The following is a 22085-nucleotide window of genomic DNA, read 5'->3' as shown; positions in this document are numbered from 1 at the left end:
GTCAGCTAGCATTTACTTTATCTAAGCGACGATAAACGTGAAGTAGGTCTATTATACAAGTCTGACTACCTTCTTGAGGAATCACAGGCATGAAGTTATGGTGATATTGTTAACAAGCGTGTAAATAAGTTCATTCATACACTTCAAACAAAGACAGTGTTGAATGACATCTTCCTGAGTCACCGTGTGCCGACGTAACAGCCAGTGTGTGCTCATACCGACGGCATTGACTGTACTCTATCACGCCGTATTTTCCTGTAGGAAGATTTTAATATATGTTAATAAAAAAATATTACTACTCAGGCAGGTGACTTACGTTTTAATGTTTTCCTCAAACCGCTGCCCTATATAAGCTTCGACACCCGTCATCTTCGTCAGTCGTTTGTAAACATCCGAAGATGTACACCAAAGTAGTCGCATTGTTCGGTTTGGTGGCCGTGGCTGCGGCCGCGGACCTCAGCGTGGGCAGAGAGGGCGGGCGATTAATATTCGACAAGAATGTCACCGCCAGCCCTGCTATATGGAAACAAGTGCAGAACCTCACCGTGAACGCTACTGACGACGGCCTCATCAGCCGAGTAGTTGTCATTGACAACAGGCCTGAGAAGGACGGAGAAGCCAAAGTAGTGGACGGAGGAGTAGGACACAATGACGTCACCATCGAGCTGAAGAGCCCCACAGTGTTCAGAGGATTCGACTTCACCGTGAAAGTGTACGCGAGTGAAGGAGCCGCGCAGTTCCCGCAACACCCAGTGCCTGTTGGAGCTGATACCAAAGTGCCGGTTACAAAGGATGTGATCAAACCCCAGGAACCTAAGAACGATGGTGACCTCATGATTGGAGGCCCAGTGTCGACCCCCAGCACTACCGAAGCACACAAGGATGGCCAGGCCAAAGTGACGCCAGCTGTTGAGGGCCAGGAACAGCCTAGACCGAGCCGCGACACTCAGGAGCAACAGCCTAAGGATGTCAAGGGCCAGACCACCATCCCTACACCCACTGAGCCGGCAGTTGTAGCAGCTGAAGACGAGCAGGACAAGGAACACCACGACCAAACCGTGATGAAGGACATGGACCCCAGCCTCAAGCAAGCACTGGACGCTATCTTCAACAACAACGCCTCACAGAAATCTGACGACACCCAGAAAGTTGAGGTTCTCCCCATCAAGCCGGAGAATGACAAAGACGGACAAGTCCCTCAAGTGCTGAAGGTAGATGAGGTCACTACTCCTAAAGCTGATGCTTCAAGCACTACTCTCAAGAACGAGGAGCCTGTCTCCAGCACGGAATCAGCCAGCAGTGAGGTTCCCACTACTAAGCTGACCACTGAGTCGTCAAAACTCCCTCAAGACGTGCAGGCGACACAACAGTTGGAGCAGAACATCAAAGGTCACCCCGCGCATGCGCACCACGCGGTACCCTTACCGTACGTTCATTAAGCGTTACTTAACATGTGATATTTACCATTAAGTATTATGTTTAAGTATTTATAGCTGGAAGTGCTCCAACTTACAGTGTTTGCCATTTAAGTAATAAAATAAAATAATTTATAAATATTTTATGACTTTATTTTACCCTAAGAAGTGTTCATATTCAATTCCTTCTACTCATTGGTTTTGGCTGGAACTTACCTGTACGGGGTAATTTTTTTCCTTTGATAAGTCTGCTTTTGGCCACCAACCCGCTTACTGTCAGGACAGCGAAGCGAAGATTTAACTGGATTGGTTGGTCATGCTTACTGTGCCATTATTTTAGAAATGATAATATTTGTTAGAGATTTCACAACTACAGCAGCCATGACTTATCAACAGTAGTATTTAAATGCATGGTTGGCGCGGTGGTGAGGCAACAGGCTGCCGTAGAATGTGTAGCGGGTTCGATTCTCGCTCGGAACAATACTTTGTATGATTCACAAATTATTGTTGTGGTCCTAGCTGTCATGTGCAAGTAACATTATGTTTGTAAACGCACTCACAACATAGGAAAAAATCCTAGTGTGTCAAAAGTCAAAGTTAAAGGCAAAGTCAAAATTATTTATTTCAATTAGACCAGGAAGGCACTTTTGAACGTCAAAGCAAATATAATCTATATATTAATACGTGATGCAAAAACTTTGGACCGCAACCGCAATTTTTACGAAAATTGCGCGGACGTAGGAGCATAAAATTTGGTACACTTATAGTTTACTAGCTGACCCGCGCAACTTCGTTTGCGTGTATCCCGCTACTTCGACAAATACAGTCAACGCACCAACACATATTGGATACTAATTTTCAATTCACAATAACTTCTCTTTCCCTTAACCGCGTTTAAAATATTAAAATGTTTTTTGGTTTCTGTGACTCTTCTTTGATCGCCCCCCCTATCAGTTTTTGGAAAAAATATTTAAGTAATGTACAGATTTTTTTGTCTTATATGTATAGATCAAAGTCGTAGTACCTACTTTTTAATATTATTTATAGGGACGCTGCCCCCGTCGCCGCGGCCGGCCCGTACCGTGCCGCAATACTAATATCGTGATATCTCCTAAACTATATGTCTAAATAACACACTGTAAACTGCAAAAATAATCTAAATTAAATGCTCGTGATGATGAACTTACTTATTATGATAAGGATATATGTATTATTGGTTATATCACCAGTTAAACATCACCCAACGAATTAAATGTTTTTTTAATACAGAAAAGTAGTTTTTGTGACTTAAATAAAAAAGCTGGATATATGTCATCGCGGACTTTTTTGTAGAACTAATAAAGACCAATGTTTTTGCTATACATTGTTCTTACTTGTATCCAACGGTATAAGCGGCGCACGCACAAATGCAATCTTCAATTAGATTTTTTTTCTGACTTCTTGGACATAAATCGCTATAACTCAGCTAATATAGTTTCAATGTATTTCAATTATATATAAAAACCTGTCGGAGAAAATACTCTTTCTATTAGTGAAAACCGCATCAAAATCCGTTGCGTAGTTTTAAAGTTTTATGCATACGAAGGGACTACAGACAAAATGGGCGACTTTGTTTTATACTATGTATAGATGTGTAGGAGAAGTGCAGAACGCTAATATTTTTCAAAAATAATGCTTATAAAGTATATTAAATTAATAAATAAAACATTACACACACTACCATGCATAGTATCGTATTTGACAAAACGTCAAAATTGACAGACATTGCGATGATATTCTCACGTCTCATATGAAAAGAGGTTTCTCATTGAAGGAGGTTTGGTTATTTATGATGCGCTGGAATATATTAACCCATCAAAAACATCCTGTAAAAAACCCAAGTCTCGCAGCTCAGTCTTTCTACCGTCAAAAGTTGTGAGATCCATGTAATACCAAGTCGGTTAATCTATTTAGTGTCTACTTGAAGGACCTTCTGTCTTAAGTTATTACATAAGTTATTATCATGCCAATATTAAAAATATTTAACGTTTTAAACAAATAGATCGACTTGGACATCGCTTGATTTGATTATTAGTATGTATCACACTACACAGCACGACGGGCCAGCGACCAACAGGAACGAGAGTTTCAATCGCGTGAGGCGCGAGAGACTAAAGAATCTAATATAATATTGTAATATTCATTTTGTTTTCATGCGATGTCCAAGTCGTGGGATCTCACTTCTTTTTGTAGATTTTGCTTGTCAGTCATAGAGTAAAATAGAGGCCAGTCTGTCTGTAAGGAGGCTAGTCGCGCTAACAATTTATATATAACAGATTTAAATTATAATATATTGTTTTATCATTACGTCGACCATTTTACAAGTAATAATGTTGTTCAGTTTCATGGGCTAAACACACCCTTACCCACCCTATACCCCCTCCCTTGCCTCATATGGTAGGTACCTATCTACACCTATTAAATTTATAACCACCACCAACCACCAACTGCATAAATAACTTTGTAATCCCATATATTTATATGGGATTACAAAGTTATTGATGCAGTTGGTGTATTTGGAAAACTGGACCGAAATTACAAAATATTTAAGTTTTCCCATGATTAAGACACTAAACTCTATATGTATTCCAAATATGAAGCTTCTAAGTCTGCTAGAAGTGCCTTGGACTTTTGATGATCGGTGAGTCAGTGAGTGACAAAATTTAGAAACTTTAGCAAGTTGTCATTCTTAAGCTACTGGTTCAAATTGACTGAAATTTTAAATATTCCGTGTTTATACAATGCCGGATTAGTTACTGAAGATTCAGGTTTCTTGCTTTATCCACAACCGAATTATAGGGGGTCGAAAAAGGCCCGAATTGCTTCGAGAAAAGGATGGTACGGCCGTGCCGCTTTTTTTTTGCTCGACTTGGCGGGGGCACTGCCGTGCCCCCAGATTTGAATTTTACAAAACTAATAGCAATTCGTTAAATAAAAATTATCCTTGAACGTATGTTAAGTGGTATTGTAAATTAAATCGTATATGGTCGAATTTCGACCACTAGGCGACCACTAGTAATATTAATAACGTCTGTCTGTCGGTCAGTCCTCTAGTGAAGCTATTTGCTCGTTCCAAAGTGTAGATTCATATGGAGAAGAACGAGCAAGAAGCTCCATAATAATGTGGGCCAAAGTTTTTAAGAGAATAGAAAAAAGAGAAAGAAATGGCACCTGATGATGTTTAATTTAGAATGAATTTTTTAAACCATGGAAATAACAAAAAGATTTCCCTTCAAGGGCAATTAAACCTCTTGCAATTAACTTAGAAAAAAAAAATGGCTTATTATTTCCCAAATATGTTCCGAGTTTTTTCTAATACCTATAAAATTTTACTGAATCCTAAAGTTAGTCAGAATTTAGTTTACCTACGTATTTAGTACCTATACGAAAGTTACTGAAAGAATTTGAATTAAATTCGTACAAGGATAGATTATAATCTGAAATAACGCATGGGTTACTTTTTATCCCGGGAACTCGAGCGAAGCCGCTGGCAGAAGCTGGTATTGAAATAAGTTCGGAGATTGTAATAAGTACATGTATGTATCCAACGTTGAGTGGTTGTACAAGCGACTGCTGGTGATACAAGTTTTTTCTTTCTCAACAGAACGGAGTTTGAAATTGTGCCTGGTAGGTTCTAGGCTGACCTATCACATAAACATCACATTATAAGTGGTGAAAAATGTTAACACAGTTGAAACTTCGTAAGTTAATGTATTCTGGTAACCGCTATTCGAATTTTGAATCAAAAATTAATAAAAAAAGGTAATTTAAAAACTAAACCCGACTGCGTTTCTTTATATAATATAAAAATGAAAAAAGTCTAAAACAAGAAAGTCATCGCAAAATTTAAGTAGTCGGGACCCATTCTAAATATAAAGACTTTGTGAGGGCACATACGGCTGGCTTTCTTTACTTTTTTTTATTTTTATTTTTTTAGTTTTATTATTTTTTCATTTTGATATATCTAGTGTCACTCTCACACTAAATACAAATCAAACGACCCCTCTCAAGTCAAAATCCACCAAGCCGTTTAGGCTAGAGAGTGAGAAATATTCGAATTTGGCGCCTAAAATCCGCCATTTTGGTTTTTTATTATTTTGATATATCCACTGTCACTCTCACAGTAAATACGAATCTAACGACACCTCTCAAGTCAAAATCCATCAAGCCGTTTGGGCTGCAGAGCGTGCCAAACAATTATACATACATACATACACTCGAAAAACATAACCCTCCTTCTGGCGCAGTCGGGTAATAAATTTTAAACCCAAAGGCGGCAATCCATACATGGAATTGATTCAAAAAAACATTTTTTTTTCAACTAACTTATACGTGATGGATAGGGCTTAAAAAGACATTAAGGTTCTTAAAACTACATATTTTTCGACGAAATCAATTGTTTGAAAGGTAGACACTTCCAAAGTGAAAAAAATAGTGTCACCCCTCCCTCCCCTTTTTTTTTTTAAAAAAAAACGTTTCCCCACATTAGGATTTTCTCCTGTGTCGTGGGTGCGTTTACAAACATACAAGTTCACATGCACATGACACCCAGACCCGAAACAACAATTTGTGGATCACACAAAGAGTTGCTCCGTACGGGAATCGAACCCGCTACCCGTTGCGCGGCAGCCAGTTGCCCAGCCCCCGCACCAACTGTGCAGTCAAAACTTTTTATAAGTGCTCTCTTCAGTTACTTATTATTCTGTGCTTCAGTGCTATCAGCACCACAATTTACTATTGTAGCTCAAAATATTTCGCCAGCAAAACCAACATTAGGTAATTAGTGACTTTTCTCGCCTTGGGCGAGGCGAGAGGGAGTGTCAGACTCTTACTGACTAAAAACCACCCCGTTCCTTCTCCTGCTTTTCGAGCCGGAGCCCCGGTAAACCCGCTAGGTAGTCCGGATCAGGCATCAGCCCTATTGGGCCCCATCTGTGGTGGTCTGATGGCTCTTTGAGGCGCGCGCGGAACGCGACGCGCCGCACGCACGGGTCTGGTTCTGTTCGGGCGGTGAGCTACCCTTGCTCGCCGTCCGCAGACCCGCACTTACGGTGGCCGGAGATCGTCTCGGGATCCCCTACGCCCGATCTCTCACGCGCCCCGCCTCCTCCTTAGCTAGCATGACTGCTTCGCAGAAGGAGGAGACGGCATCCCAGTCCCTCTCGCTCCGCACCATGGCCTGAACCAGTGCCGGGAATTAGTCGAGCTTATCCACATAATTATACATCGATATACAGAGATGTGCTATGTAGCTATGCTGCGGAGATGTAATAGCTAAGCTTGTGTGAAACTATGTAACCGTTTCCATTGATACTAAGCTACGTAGTTGTACGAGGAAGATGCGCAGCTCAAGTATGCGATGTATTGATGGTAGGGAAGTCATCCATAGCACGCATCTTTGCATATAAAAAACATAGCTTGGCTGAGTCCGTTTCCACCAGTGCTAAGCTATGTGTACCATTGAATATGATTGGTGAAAGCCAAACGCATCCACAGCAACGAAGCATAGCACATCTTTGGTGGAAAAGCGCCCTAACTCACGAAGTAAGTGGTCAACAGTCACATGCAAGTACATACCTAATTATTTACGAAAATTTCTCAGCACAGAGTCTGGAATATTGTGTCCGGTGTATGGTAATAGGCTGGTCGCCACTCCAGAAATGATTGAAAAATGTTTGCCTATTACATTGTACATTGTGTTATTCTTGCGCTTCTGTGTATCCCTTCAGGATAAAATTGTACGTTATGTATTATTATTGTCCCTATAGGTAAGTGACTAACGTATTGATTAATTGAATATTTTCCTTAAACCGCTGCTGTATAAATGCTTCAATGCCCGTCGTCTCGGTCAGTCACTTGTAAACATCCGAAGATGTACACCAAAGTAGTCGCATTGTTCGGTTTGGTGGCCGTGGCTGCGGCCGCGGACCTCAGCGTGGGCAGAGAGGGCGGCCAATTAATATTCGACAAGAATGTCACCGCCAGCCCTGCTATATGGAAACAAGTGCAGAACCTCACCGTGAACGCGACCGACGACGGCCTCATCAGCCGAGTAGTTGTCATTGACAACAGGCCGAAGAAGGACGGAGAAGCCAAAGTAGTGGACGGAGGAGTAGGACACAATGACGTCACCATCGAGCTGAAGAGCCCCACAGTGTTCAGAGGATTCGACTTCACCGTGAAAGTGTACGCGAGTGAAGGAGCCGCGCAGTTCCCGCAACACCCAGTGCCTGTTGGAGCATCCAAGGACGGCCAGACCAAAGTGACGCCAGCTGTAGAAGATCAGCAACAGGCAAACAAGGAACAGCACAGCCAAAAGGTTCCCATTGAGCTGCCGGCCCAGTCTTCAGAACTGCCCCAAAACATCCAGACCACACAATCGTTGGAAAAGAACATCAAAGTGAAACCCTTACCGCACATTCTTTAAATCTTACTTAAGATGTGATAATAATGTTTAACATTAAGGATTTCATAATCTATTATCTATTATAATAAGTCGGGTTTTCCTTCCTGACGCTATAACTCCAGAACGCACGAACCGATTTCCACAGTTTCGCATTCGTTAAAAAGGTCTCGGGCTCCGTGAGGTTTATAACAAAGAAATTTCAGGAAAAATTTAAAATTGGTGCCGAAACAAAGTTCGCCGCATTTGCTAGTATATTAGTAACAGGTGGAAGCGCCCCAACTTACAGTGTTTGCCATTTATTACTTTTAAATAAAATAAATTTACAAATACATAGTTAATGATTTTATTTCACCATTTCGCCCTGGTAGGTACCATTCCTGTTTCTTTTTGGGTTGATAAGTCTACGTTTGGCTAGAAACCCGCTTTCTGCTAGAACGCTAGAATGTCACATTTCTTTACTTCTTTAACCAGAAACTTGACATATCTTCAATCTCTGGAGTAGTTAGACCCAGTATTCATGGTTCAGTCAAATAGGGGGTAAGGGAGCAGTTATCAGTCTATCACTTGTTGGGTTCGAGTCCTTCGGTAACTTCACTCGCATGGCGAAGCCGAATCCAAGTCTTGTTCACGCCAGAGACGGCCTATCTAAGTTAATGATTAGGTAAAAATTAAAACCAACGTGTAAATACATATAAAACTTTAATAAGACAATAGAAAATACATCTGACAACCTGGAATGCGTTACATGTCATTTAATATCATTACGTCTATGTAAAAGTAAAGGGTATGTATAACAGTACTATATAGGGTGACTGGTAATTAGTGAACGATATTTAAACACGTAATTGTACTCATGATTACAAACAACTTTCCCAAAGAAACTTTTTATGTATACTCATTAGTTTTATTTTTATCACTACAAAACTACTAAATTGTAATCATGACTACAATCACGTGTTTAAATATCGGTCACTAATTACCAGTCACCCTATATGTATAACATGAGTTGCTGATAAAATTGAGCTATGTTTCAAAAAACACATTTACAAAAATAAATTATTAATAAAAAAATACAATATTTTTATCAAATAGAGTACTTATAGCAGCCTTTACACAGAGCTTTGTAAAAAATATTAACCACTTCATTCTAAAAAAGAATTTGTCACATATGTTCATAATAAACATTTTAATTATACTTAAAAAACTAGATAAACTTGGACATCGCATTAACAGACACAATGAATATTACAATATTATATTATATTTCGTTTAGTCTCTCGCGCCTCACGCGATTGAAACTCTCGTTCCTGATGGTCGCTGGCCCGTCGTGCTGTGTAGTGTGATACATAGCTAACTAATCAAATCAAGCGATGGACATACTCGATCTATTTGACTATTATTCACACCATCGTATGGCATACCTAAGTTTACGCATTAGGTACGCATTATTAAAACCATCGTATAAATACGTCATAAAACTTTAGTACGACAATCGCAAATCGCATCTGACTGACCTGGAATGCGTTACATGTCATTTAATATCATTACGTCTATGTAAAAGTAAAGGGTATGTACAACAGTACTATATAGGGTGACTGGTAATTAGTGAACGATATCTAAACACGTTATTGTACTTATAATATAAACAACTTTTCCAAAAAACTTTTTTTGTATACTCATTAGTTTAATTTTTGTCACCAAAACCCTAATTGTAATCATGAGTGTACGTGTTTAAACTATCGCTAATTACCAGTCACCCTATATGTATAACATGAGTTACTGATAAAATTGAGCTATGTTTCAAAAAACACATTTACAAAAATAAATTCTTAATAAAAAATACAATATTTTATCAAATAGAGTACCTATAGCAGCCTTTACACAGCGCTTTGTAAAAAATATTAATCACTTCATTTAAAACAATAAAAGAATTAGTCACATATTTTCATAATAAACATTTTAATTATACTTAAAAAACTATTAGACAGATAACAGACACAAGAAAATATATATTTCGTTTATTTAGCGTGGATTCTGATATCATGCCTGGTGTATTGTACGAGCAACTAGCTTCACCGACGGACATACTGACAGACTATTATTCACACATCGTATGCATCACACGCATCGTACGCATTTCGTATGTCGTCATCAGTACGCATCGCATCGCATTGCTGATGATGCGGTGCGTACGATACGGATCAGTGGACGCAATTGTATGAGTGTCTATACAAGACAAACTAAAATCCGTCGCTATATTTCACAACTAAATACGATGACATAAATATAAAAAAATATCATACGTAGAGTCGACCTTAACCCTTGCCCAGTGTGTACGTGTTTGGACTTGAAACAGTTTAAATTGCGGAAGATACGTGACAAGCGTACCCACATCATGCTCGGAACTAAGATGAGATGTAGAGATACACTACTACTGGTAGGAAGGTACTTTAGATGTCTTTTCTAGAATACCTCTGTAGAAATATTTAAAAGATAATACACAAATTATTTATCATGAACTAGACGTTAAAGTCGATCTATTTGTTTTAAAACGTTAAATATGTTTAATATTGGCATGATAATAACTTATGTAATAACTTAAGACAGAAGGTCCTTCAAGTAGACACTAAATAGATTAACCGACTTGGTATTACATGGATCTCACAACTTTTGACGGTAGAAAGACTGAGCTGCGAGACTTAGGTTTTTTACAGGATGTTTTTGATGGGATCTCACTTCTTTTTGTAGAGCCTTTCTTTTTGATACCATCTACTTCTAACGAATTTTGTTAAAGGTCTTATGATATTTTCTTATTTTTATATGTAGTCTTCCTCTTTTTCTTTTCCTCATATGGTAGGTACCTATCTACACCTATTAAATTTATAACCACCACCAACCACCAACTGCATAAATAACTTTGTAATCCCATATATTTATATGGGATTACAAAGTTATTGATGCAGTTGGTGTATTTGGAAAACTGGACCGAAATTACAAAATATTTAAGTTTTCCCATGATTAAGACACTAAACTCTATATGTATTCCAAATATGAAGCTTCTAAGTCTGCTAGAAGTGCGTGGGACTTTTGATGATCGGTGAGTCAGTGAGTGACAAAATTTAGAAACTTTAACAAGTTGTCATTCTTAAACTACTAGTTCAAATTGACTGAAATTTTAAATATTCCGTGTTTATACAATGCCGGATTAGTTACTGAAGATTCAGGTTTCTTGCTTTATCCACAACCGAATTATAGGGGGTCGAAAAAGGCCCGAATTGCTTCGAGAAAAGGATGGTACGGCCGTGCCGCTTTTTTTTGCTCGACTTGGCGGGGGCACTGCCGTGCCCCCAGATACATACGATACATGTTACACCAAAATAAGATTTTTTACATTGTCTGTATGTCTGTTTGTTCCGGCTAATCTCTGAAATGACTGGGCCGATTTTAATATATAAATTAACTAGCGGACCCGACAGACGTTGTCCTGTCTACACGTCTGATTAATTAAAAAAACTTTGTCCAGCTGACAAAATTGTGAATCTAAACCATTCTCAGATCCTCTTGAACACACACAAAAAGTTTCATCAAAATCCGTCTAGTCGTTTAAAGTTTTTCAGTGACATACACACGTACAGAAGAATTATATATATAAAGATATTCTGAACCTCACCATTTATAAATCACACATAGATCCCTTCGTAAAAACCCAGCTTACAATACACCAGACATAAAAATGTAACCACAAAACTTAAAAAAAAGCATTTACATACACAAACATGATATCTTGAAATTTTAAAAAGTTTTTACATATACTTATGGATATAAAAACAAATAACATACCTACATAGGTAAATACAATTCTATGTGCAAGATATGTATTACATTTTTCACAATTTATTCATAAGTAAAAAATAAATACAAAATAAATGTACCTACTTAAACCTTTACTTACATATATTTAAACAATACAAAATATTACCCTTTGTCGCGCAGATAAATAAACCAGATCTTTGGTTAAAAAACAAAAGTACTACCTAGCTATAGCATTTTCTCATAAAATAGGACTCTATTCTTATCCGCTTACGGTTCAAATTATAACCATAAAGGTACATGTAAAATGATTTATAAATATTTCACATTGGTAGTCTAGCACCACATAAGAGAAATACAGTAAAATATTAAACCTATATCAAAATCTACGGCAAGTTTCAGTACTCATCTGTCGAATAGATTTGCCCGCTAGAAATTACATTCACATACGCAGTTTGCTGTCATAAAAATTGAGTTTGCACCAGTAGCCGACCACAACAATCGCGTTAAAAGTAAGAATCAAGAAAACAATCTCATCTGAATTTCATTTGTGTCGCGGTGGCCCGGTTTAAGACGCCCGTTTCTTATACAAAGAGTACAGGTTCGAAACCTTCTAACGGCAACTAGCAATGTAACTTTTACCGCATTTCATTTCTAAGATTATTTTGTTTCAACCATTACTAAGCTATGTGTACCAACGAATATCATTAGGTGGCTTTCCATCCTTAAAAAAGACACCTACTCTTTTTGATATTCAGATAATAGCTTGGCTAATGCCACTTTGTGCTAAATAGTACCTATGTATTAAGGTTTGATCATTATTATACACATAGGTACTGATACCAGAATATGTAAAACAGTGAATATAAGTTCGTTGCTATGTAGCTATAATCAAGTACATATAAACACTAGCAGGTAAATCAACCGACAGACAGTACGACTGGCTATTATTAGTACGTTTGTACCACTGCACGATACCCATAATTAATTAATATTAAAACATCATCATTATAATTAACATAATTTTGTAACAATTAACCTATTTTTAGTTTTATATAAAACCGATAGTAAATTATAAGGTACATTTCTATGTCCAACAAAAGGTGACGTAGTTTAAAAACAGTAGAAAATCTAGAACATTCGATTGTACTACAAAAGTAGCTTTTAATGCTTAGAAAGTAAGGTCTGTATTGGCAGTGACGGATTAACCATGTAGGTACCTAAGTAGTAATAATTGCTACTTGCTCTTGGCCAAACCCACTTTTGCTCTAAGGGTCGATTTATACTAGCGCAGAGTCGAAGCGCATCGAAGCGTCTATCCAAAACTGCACATAACAAATTCAACTTTAACTCCACAGCGTAAGGGTCAATTTATACTAGCGCAGAGTCGAGGCTTTGTTCGCGCGCAGACGCGCGAATGCCGACGAATGCGCGCGCCATTTTAAAATCTCATGTGTGCGTTACGCCGTGGAGGTAAGGTTGAATTTGTTACGTTCCGTTTTGGATATACACGTTTCGATGCGCTTCGACACTGCGCTAGTATAAATCGACCCTAAGAGTTTTTTTTTTTATTTAAAATCAAGGACCCTTAGAATAAGCTATAGTGCCCATTCACAATAACATAATCCGTCACTGCATATTAGGTCAAAAAAGTACCTTACAATAACAAATGTCACTACCTACTCATATGTGATCAAGGAATGTACAGGTATACCTTTAGGAATGCATTGTCTGCCGCCGAGCGCCGTGAGCTCAATGACGAGCAAGCAGCCGATGACGTCAGCGCCGCAGCGGTTCAGTAAATGCGTGGCGGCCGTGATGGAGCCGCCCGTGGCTATCAGATCGTCTATTATGACGCACTTCAGACCCGGCTGCACAGAGTCCTTTTGAATTTCTAGAACGTCCTGGAATTTATGAAAAAGAAAATATTTATGCTGTCAATTTGATCTGGTGGACGGTAGTGCATGAATTACTAAGCGAAGCGCAATCGAGGGACTACCTCGTTCGAAGCGCTTCGTCGTATTTTTGAACCTTCATAACTTGAGTTTGGGTTATACCAGATAAACAAAATTTTCAGGATATAATGTCAGTGGTAGACTTAATAAACCTCTAAAGTTTCAATTGCATAGCTCTTATACTTTAGATTTTATTGATATCTAAAATACCCCGATTTCGTCACTCACTCACTCACTCACTGATGATCAACAAAATTCTTAAGGTACTTCCTGAAGTCCTAGAAAACTGAAATTTGGTATGTAAGCTAGTATTAGTACCCAAACAACAAAAAAATCCTAAAACTTGGAACTTTTACCCCCCAACCCCTTAAACTAGGGGGTGAAAGTTTGTTCGAGACTTCCGCAACTTTTGACGCTAGAGGTCTGAATGCGGCCGCGGAGGGTAAAAATCTGAAATAGGGAAACTTAATTCCCTATTTCCTGACTTGAATCTGAAAATTATACACAAGTACATAGAACACAAACTTTTCATCAAATCAAAACATTATCCTACCCATAAGTACTTAGATATGAATAATATTACTACACTTCACTTCGGTAAGTATTTATTAATCAACCTATACTTTTGAACATAAGCATCGTAAGTATAGTATGCGCCAACGCCCGCCGCCTGCCCCCTCGTCCCCGCGCAGTAGCTAAAAATAATCGGCCCGTCAGCGAGCGCGGCACCCGAACGCGGGCAGACGCGCGAGGGCAGACGTCGTTGACGGTTGTCTCGTTGAATGAAAAATTTTCGGAATATTTCGGTGATTTAAAAGTTTGCTATCGCGGAGAAAAAAACCATTTGCCTAATATTTAATTGTTAGTAGTTTAGTAGGTAAAGGTTTAGATACTAGTGTTTTAATTTTCATTGATAAAAAGTATTAGGATTACGTTTGCAATTTTCTTATAAATTTAGTAGTTTAGTAGGTGAAGGTTTAGTTAGGTACTAGTGTTTTAATTTTCATTGATAAAAAGTATTAGCATTACGTTTGCAATTTTCTCACAAATTTAATTAAGAAAACCTACAAAAAGAAATGAAATCCCACAAAAACATTTCATGTTAAATGTTGCCAAGACGAGACCATATAGCTCGCACTGTCAAAAAGTAATCAGATCCCGTGTAGAGCCAAGTTTCTAACCCTACATGCCCAGACCTAAATCGATAAGCCCTAATTTCACACTCAAGTTACGGGGAAATTCTAACTGGCGAGTTGGCCGCACGGAAAGAGTTTAGAAGATTGAATAGATTTTTAAGCTCAAGCCCATATGACGAATAGCAAAAAGTCCGTGCGGCCGACTCGCCAGTTAGAATTTCCCCGTAACTTGAGTGTGAAATTAGGGCTTATCGATTTAGGTCTGGGCATGTAGGGTTAGAAACTTGGCTCTACACGGGATCTGATTACTTTTTGACAGTGCGAGCTATATGTCTTGGCAACATTTAACATGAAATGTTTTTGTGGGATACTTTTGTGGACCATGAATTACTAAAAAGAAATCGAGGGACTCTCGTTAGTAGACTGGTCGCAAGTGCGACTGCCAGACGAAGGGTTGGATTCCCGGGTGGGGCAAAGTGTTACAGGGATATTTTTCGGTTTCGGAAAATTTCTCAGTGAATGCTAGAAAATGCTACCCAAATGCTATTTTGACTGCACGATTGATGCGGTGCCTGGGCAACGTGTAGCGGGTTCAAATCCCGTTGTTGTCTCGGGTCTGGGTGTCATGTGTATGTAAACTTGTATGTTTTTTATACGCACCCGCGACACAGGAGATATTCTAGTGTGGGGCCACGTTTTTCTTTATATCTTTATATATATAATTCTTCTGTAAGTGTGTATGTCACTGAACTTCTCTTAAACGACTGGACCGATTTTGATGAATTTTTTTGTGAGTGTTCAAATGGATCTGAGAATGGTTTAGATTCACAATTTTGTCCGCTGGACAATGTGTTGTTTTTTTTTAATTAATTTTATTATAATTATTAGCTGTTGATTTTGGAATGTTTTACATAGGATCCGACAGACGGCGCTACCATCGCAGTGTCAAATATTAATGACGTTAGATATTGTCATAACATTTGAATACTAATTTTCATCAAAAAGGTCCAGAATGTTTTAGCTTATTAATAAAATTTAAAATTTTCAAATTAAAGACGTGTAGACAGGACAACGTCTGTCGGGTCCGCTAGTATAGGTATAAAAAAATATATGGCTTCCCCTAATACAAGGGACTTATAAAAAGTGGGTACACATTGTAAAGGGACATTACGTGCCGTAATGTACACACCCCTTCGGGGATTAAAGGCGTGACATAATCGAGTGTAACATTGACTTGAACACAATGTAATATGAAACTTCAAAACACTCACCGATCCATACTCTAGATCATACTTGTAAGATATGACTTCTCCAGGCAGCTTGCCTTTCTTCCTGACCGGTAGACAAGCTATGCCGAGCTCGGCAGCGATGGAGAAGGAGAACAGAAACCCTCGGGACTCCAAGCCGACGACTGCTTGGACATCAGGGAACTTCGCTTTGATAGTCTGCACTAGTAGACTTTGTAGTATCTTGTTCGTAGGACCGTCTGCTAGCGCCGAGAATATGTCCCTGCAAGCGTAGAATTAATGGTTACCTTTAAGTGTGGGAGAAGCATGCTTTGGCACGAATAAGCCGGTTTGACCAGAGTTTTCTAAATGTTTCTAAGAGTTTTCTCAAAACCGACGTGAAACACCATTTGCGTTTTGTTTTGTTCTGTGAGTGAGGTTACCAGAGGCCCCAGCTTCGCATAGGTGCAGTGGTGCTATATTATGCCTGTATTATACATAATTATAAATCTTCATCTTAAATCACACTATCTATCTATTAAAAAAACCGCACCAAAATCCGTTGCGTAGTTTTAAAGATTTAAGCGACTTTGTTTTATACTATGCAGTGATTGTTTTTTTATCTTCCTGATTAGTAAAAGTAAAGAGAAATTTTAGTGTTATAAAGGTAGGAATCTGGACAACTGCTTATCTTTATATATATAATTCTTCTGTACGTGTGTATGTCACTGAACTCCTCTTAAACGACTAGACGGATTTTGATGAAACTTTTTGTGTGTGTTCAAGAGGGTCTGAGAATGGTTTAGATTCACAATTTTGTCCGCTGGACAATGATTTTTTGATTATTTTTTAATTTATCAGTAGTTGTTGATTTTGGAATGTTTTACATTGAATCCGACAGACGGCGCTACCATCGCAGTGTCAAATATGAATGACGTTAGATATTGTCATAACATTTGAATAACAATTTTCATCAAAAAGGTCCAGAACGTTTTAGCTTATTAAAAAAAGTTTAAAATTTTCAAATTAAAGACGTGTAGACAGGACAACGTCTGTCGGGTCCGCTAGTTTATTTAGAAAATAAAAGGTATGACGTCATAGTAGTTGTTTACGGAAAATTCATTATAGCGGTAATAAACACCTCAAAACAATTATAAATTAAATTATTAATTAATGTACATTTCCAATGAATTTAGGTGCCATATTTACCTCTGATAGTGTTCTCGGTAAATTAAATGTAAAATGTATTGTTATTGTTTTGGTTTCCAGAACAAATATCTACTTATTTGTAGAGGAAAATTTTAGTAGGTAGAGTATGTATAATATGAAAACAATGTTTACATAGGTATGTGCATTTAATTTTGTATGTCATGCTCTGACCACATGGATAGAATTAAATAATAAATACATAGTAAAGAGGTGTATAATTTACAAAGAATGGTTGACTGTGTTATGCGTGGTTTGCACGAAGTCCAATCTTGCTCATGATGATGAGTCCCTCTATGACTCGAAACTAGTAAGAGCTTTTCTCAGTATATTTACGTGGGTAAACCGTTATTTTTAGTTAATTTTGTATGTTTCACTTATACTTTACTAATCACAAAATTCCTCGCCGTATTGTGCACCTCTGGCTACCACTTTGGGGATAAAAGGCGTGACGTTGCGTTAGAAAATTGTTCATATCTATATATTAATACGTGATGCAAAAACATTGGACCGCTATTTACGAAAATTGCCCGGACGTAGGAGCATAAAATTTGGTACACTTATAGTTTATGTGTAGGAGAAGTGCATAACGCTAATATTTTTCAAAAATCTTTATATATATAATTCTTCTGTACGTGTGTATGTCACTGAACTCCTCTTAAACGACTAGACGGATTTTGATGAAACTTTTTGTGTGTGTTCAAGAGGATCTGAGAATGGTTTAGATTCACAATTTTGTCCGCTGGACAAGGTTTTTTTAATTAATTTTTAATTTATTCGTAGTTGTTGATTTTGGAATGTTTTACATCGGATCCGACGGACGGCGCTACCATCGCAGTGTCAAATATTAATGACGTTAGATATTGTCGTAACATTTGAATAATAATTTTTATCAAAAAGGTCCAGAATGTTTTAGCTCATTAAAAAAGTTAAAAATTTTCAAATTAACGTGTAGACAGGACAACGTCTGTCGGGTCCGCTAGTAATGCTTATAAAGTACATTAAATCAATAAATAAAACATTACACACACATGCATAGTATCTGATCGTATTTGACAAAACGTCAAAATCGATAGACATTGCGATGATATTGACGTCTCATATGAATAGAGTTTTATAAAAGAGTTTGTTTGAGTTTGAGTTAAATAAAAATTATCCTTGAACGTATGTTAAGTGGTATTGTAAATTAAATCGTATATGGTTGAATTTCAACCACTAGGCGACCACTAGTTATTATTATTATACCTCATATATGTATATCTACAATTTCTACATCATTTATTACTTACTTATTATACTACTTTGTTAGTTACTATTATTGTATAAGTACTTTACTAGTTTTTATGATTATATTTCTATTGTTATTTTTAAATGAACTTTATTATGCTAGCCAATTAGAATCGACATTTAATTAACAGACAATTTAATTTGATAGAAAATGGAATAATTTACATTGTTAAAATGTAGCATTTGAATCCAACAAAACAATCAAAGAAACCTTGAGCTTTAAGTCTAATAGAATATGGCTTAAGTTCAAATTTCACACAATTCCTACTTATTTCAGTTCATGACATAATAACACACAGTACATTACATAAGCTGGGCCCACTAAACAAACATTGTAAAAGGGTGGGCCACTATATGTATACAGTACATACACACATGTAAGTACTTAGCCTAATAACCATACAGACACATTTCAATATTGATAACCAAGAGTCCACTGACCTTGGATAAGATATATATTTTAATCTTACTTTGTATCATTGACTTTTGTTTACATTATTATACCGACAATGAAATCTATAATTATAATATGTTTATGATAAATGTGATGGAAGCTAAAGTACCTACCTAGTATATCTAACTATACTATAGAGTACCTACCTGCCCTTTATAAGATACCACCTATTCATACTAATATATAAAGCTGAAGAGTTTGTTTGTTTGATACACTAATCTCTGGAACTACTGGACTAATTTGAATAATTCAGTAGTATATTGATACTAATATTATAAATGGGAAAGTGTATGTGTCTTATTGTTTGTCCATCTTTCACAGCAAAACGGAGCAATTTTTAGGTGGTGACTGTTGAAGGGATGGATAGTGACATAAGTTACTTTTTGTCTCTTTCTAAACCCCGCTACCCTAAAATGATGGGTCGGAAATTTGTAGGAAAGAAAACGAGGTATTCCTTAAAATGGGGAGTGGAAATTTTGTATGGTAGGAATCACGACCACGAATTTAACGAGAGCAAAGCCGCGGGCAAAATGGGTATGAATAGACAGATCATCTGATGGTTAGCTATCTGCGCCGCGCGTACACAATACAAAGATTGTCGCCATGTGAATAAATTATGTATCGTATTTGCATGTAAATAATGTAATTACGTCTTAGCTAATTATAACTTAAACCTCCTTAAAAGATAACGTCAATCAAGTGATTACCACATAATAATCTGTCCATTAATTTTTGAGTTTGATTATCAATAACAGACAACAGATAGATTGATATGGTAAAGGATTTCATACCTAAATGCCAAGAAGCATCATGTGTTTATAAGCTGTCAGCGGCTTTGCCTGAATTTCCGTGGGAATGATCCGGAACTGTGGACTACTTAGCGGGTTAACCAGGGCTCTGGCTCGAGAAGCAGGAGTTGAAATGGTGTGGATTTTAGTTAGTAAGAGTCTGACACTACCTCTCGCCTCGCCCAAGGCGGGAAAAGCAATTTGATGATTTTCCCCCTCAAAAAAAAAAGACCTTAATCTATTCCTGTTCCAAATTTCACGTGTTTTGACGTGATCAGGTAACAAACATACACACAAACTATCGTATTTATAATATTAGTAAGACTAGCTAAGTACTACTTAATACAATACATGTGTGATAAGAACATTAAGATAATATTGTGTTGTTCTCCACGCTATTAGTTTCAGAACATAATTTATTGTTGTGTTATCTATTCTATATGCATACTCAATATAACAGTGCTGAAGAGCTTGTTTGCACAGGCTAATCTATGGAACTAAGAGTGGGTGATCTGATAAGAGTTGAAAATGTGAAAGTAACTACCAGATAATTGTTTCATATAACATTTATGTAGGTATTTTCTTGATTGGCTACTGAGTATCCAAAATTATTGTTACCAACTATTTGTTTTGTCAGTCTTATTTAATGGTGGTCGGTAAAAAAGTCTGCTAAGCATGGTTGCCATTCCCCAAAGTATTAAGCAGAGATGCACATCTAGTCTAGACTAATAAATAAAATTGGAGTGTCTGTTTCTAATATTGAAATACACCCAAATCACATCTTTAACAAATTTTGTCTATATGTCTGTCTGTTTGTTTGTTAAGTGTAAAAAATTGTATTATTTTGGAAAGAAATTTTCTAGGGACCTTGTGATAACTTCGGATTATATAGAGGTTTGAATTATTAAAGGTTTGAATTAATGTGAGTCAACTGTATATTCATGTGACATCACTTCATGACATGGATGAAAGGAATGCAGATCAAACTGGTTATAGGGAAAAGTAAATACATAAACTACACATAACATTATGCCTGTTAATGTTAGAAAGGGTAGGCAAGATTATGTACTTATGTGTAAAAGAGAATGAAACTTAATAAATTGATAGAAAATTAATATTGTTAGTGTTATATTATTCCTACTGCAATCTATTACAGTAGGCAGTTTATGAATTTTAAACAAAATTAAACGTCAAGAACTGTTATGACAATACTTATTATAAATATGAAAGTTTGTTTGGATGTTTGTCTATCAATCAAGCTGACTGAAACTACTGAACTGAACTGAGCTGACTTGGGTGATAGGACTTTTTATACCACGGGAAAGCAGGTGAAGGTTTGTTGTATTAATCTTTATTTGAAAATCCAATTCATTGTTATCAACAATTTGTTTTAACAGTTTCATGTGATGATGGTAGGTTCTTATGTAATTAATAATGGTATTTACTTTTGATAATAAGAGGAAAACCACAATATAAGTCATGATGACTTTACCATAAGTAATGAATGGAACAGATAAACACGTTTGTAGGAACGACTCATTGAATTATACGTTATTTACGGGATTTACAATTTGTTTCTCTAATAAGAAAATAAAATAAAAAAGTATTTACCAGAATAAAATCCCCGGTTTAGGAAAGTCTGGAAAACTCTTGATTTTTTTCTTCAATTCTTGTAATTTCGTCTCGTAGTCACCGTCCATGGTTTTATAAGTTACTCTTATTTTACTGAAATTAAATCGTAAAATGTTAGTGAAAAGTACAATTCTTTTGTAAACAAAGTGTGATATTATTAATTTTCAGCACAATTTTGTCATTTACAAAGTTATTGGAAATATCCTAATATTACTAAATACATACGTATTCAGAGGTTAAATTGGGCTGAGGTCAAATTACTAAATATCAGTCTCGTTTCAATCTCTGAAAATTATCAACATAGGAAATAACATCAGTTGGTATCTGTCAAATTTTTGAGGTTATGATCTCAATATTGCCATGCTGTTTGAAAAAAGTTCCCACCAAGACCAACTAAAATAAACAGCGAATGAGATGTCAAAGGTTTCTTCTTTCATATTTAGAAACGCCTTAGCTTTTGCTTTCTTAACTAGATTAACTGATAGAAATTAAATGATTACATTGTCTGTCAGGCAGAAGATATAAGTGACGAGTGACTGATTGTCGATTTATTAGTGAACTCGCTTATGTGTATTGCAGGAGGTGGAGGTATTTTCTCGGTAATTATCGTCATATTTCGTAATGTAGTAGAAATAGATTTTGAAAAGACCTGTTTTGCAATTAAATACAGTTATAATAGCAGCCACCAGTCGTTATGTCACTCATGGTTTCATCATGAAGGATAGTTTTCC

The 22085-nt window shown here is 36.9% G+C and overlaps 3 protein-coding genes and 1 long non-coding RNA gene across 4 annotated transcripts; 2 read left to right on the top strand and 2 right to left on the bottom strand.

The window, feature by feature from the left end:
- Positions 1 to 362: 362 nt before the first annotated feature.
- LOC118279243 (uncharacterized) lies at positions 363 to 1556 on the top strand. The gene has a single exon (XM_035598871.2). The coding sequence runs from the start codon at positions 399 to 401 to the stop codon at positions 1437 to 1439; it is 1041 nt and encodes a 346-aa protein (XP_035454764.2). The 5' UTR covers positions 363 to 398; the 3' UTR covers positions 1440 to 1556.
- Positions 1557 to 7293: 5737 nt separating this feature from the next.
- On the top strand, positions 7294 to 8193 carry LOC118279245 (uncharacterized). Its single transcript, XM_035598872.2, has one exon. The coding sequence runs from the start codon at positions 7327 to 7329 to the stop codon at positions 7879 to 7881; it is 555 nt and encodes a 184-aa protein (XP_035454765.2). The 5' UTR covers positions 7294 to 7326; the 3' UTR covers positions 7882 to 8193.
- Positions 8194 to 8542: 349 nt separating this feature from the next.
- On the bottom strand, positions 8543 to 9514 carry LOC126911411 (uncharacterized). The gene is made up of 2 exons (XR_007705964.1): positions 9375 to 9514; positions 8543 to 8591 (listed from the first exon to the last, which is right to left on the bottom strand). It is a non-coding gene; the product is annotated as an uncharacterized LOC126911411 (long non-coding RNA).
- A 3025-nt stretch (positions 9515 to 12539) lies between these two features.
- Positions 12540 to 21729, bottom strand: LOC118279401 (adenine phosphoribosyltransferase). The gene is made up of 4 exons (XM_035599095.2): positions 21580 to 21729; positions 21334 to 21447; positions 16033 to 16270; positions 12540 to 13574 (listed from the first exon to the last, which is right to left on the bottom strand). Exons 2-4 carry the CDS (start codon positions 21420 to 21422, stop codon positions 13350 to 13352), a joined length of 552 nt encoding a protein of 183 aa, XP_035454988.2. The 5' UTR covers positions 21423 to 21447; positions 21580 to 21729; the 3' UTR covers positions 12540 to 13349.
- Between the last annotated feature and the right edge of the window lie 356 nt (positions 21730 to 22085).

This window comes from Spodoptera frugiperda, chromosome 14 (genome assembly GCF_023101765.2).
Source record: "Spodoptera frugiperda isolate SF20-4 chromosome 14, AGI-APGP_CSIRO_Sfru_2.0, whole genome shotgun sequence".
NCBI classification, from domain to species: domain Eukaryota; kingdom Metazoa; phylum Arthropoda; class Insecta; order Lepidoptera; family Noctuidae; genus Spodoptera; species Spodoptera frugiperda.
Note: the sequence above shows the minus strand (reverse complement) of the source record. Positions and strands in the feature narration are given on the sequence as shown.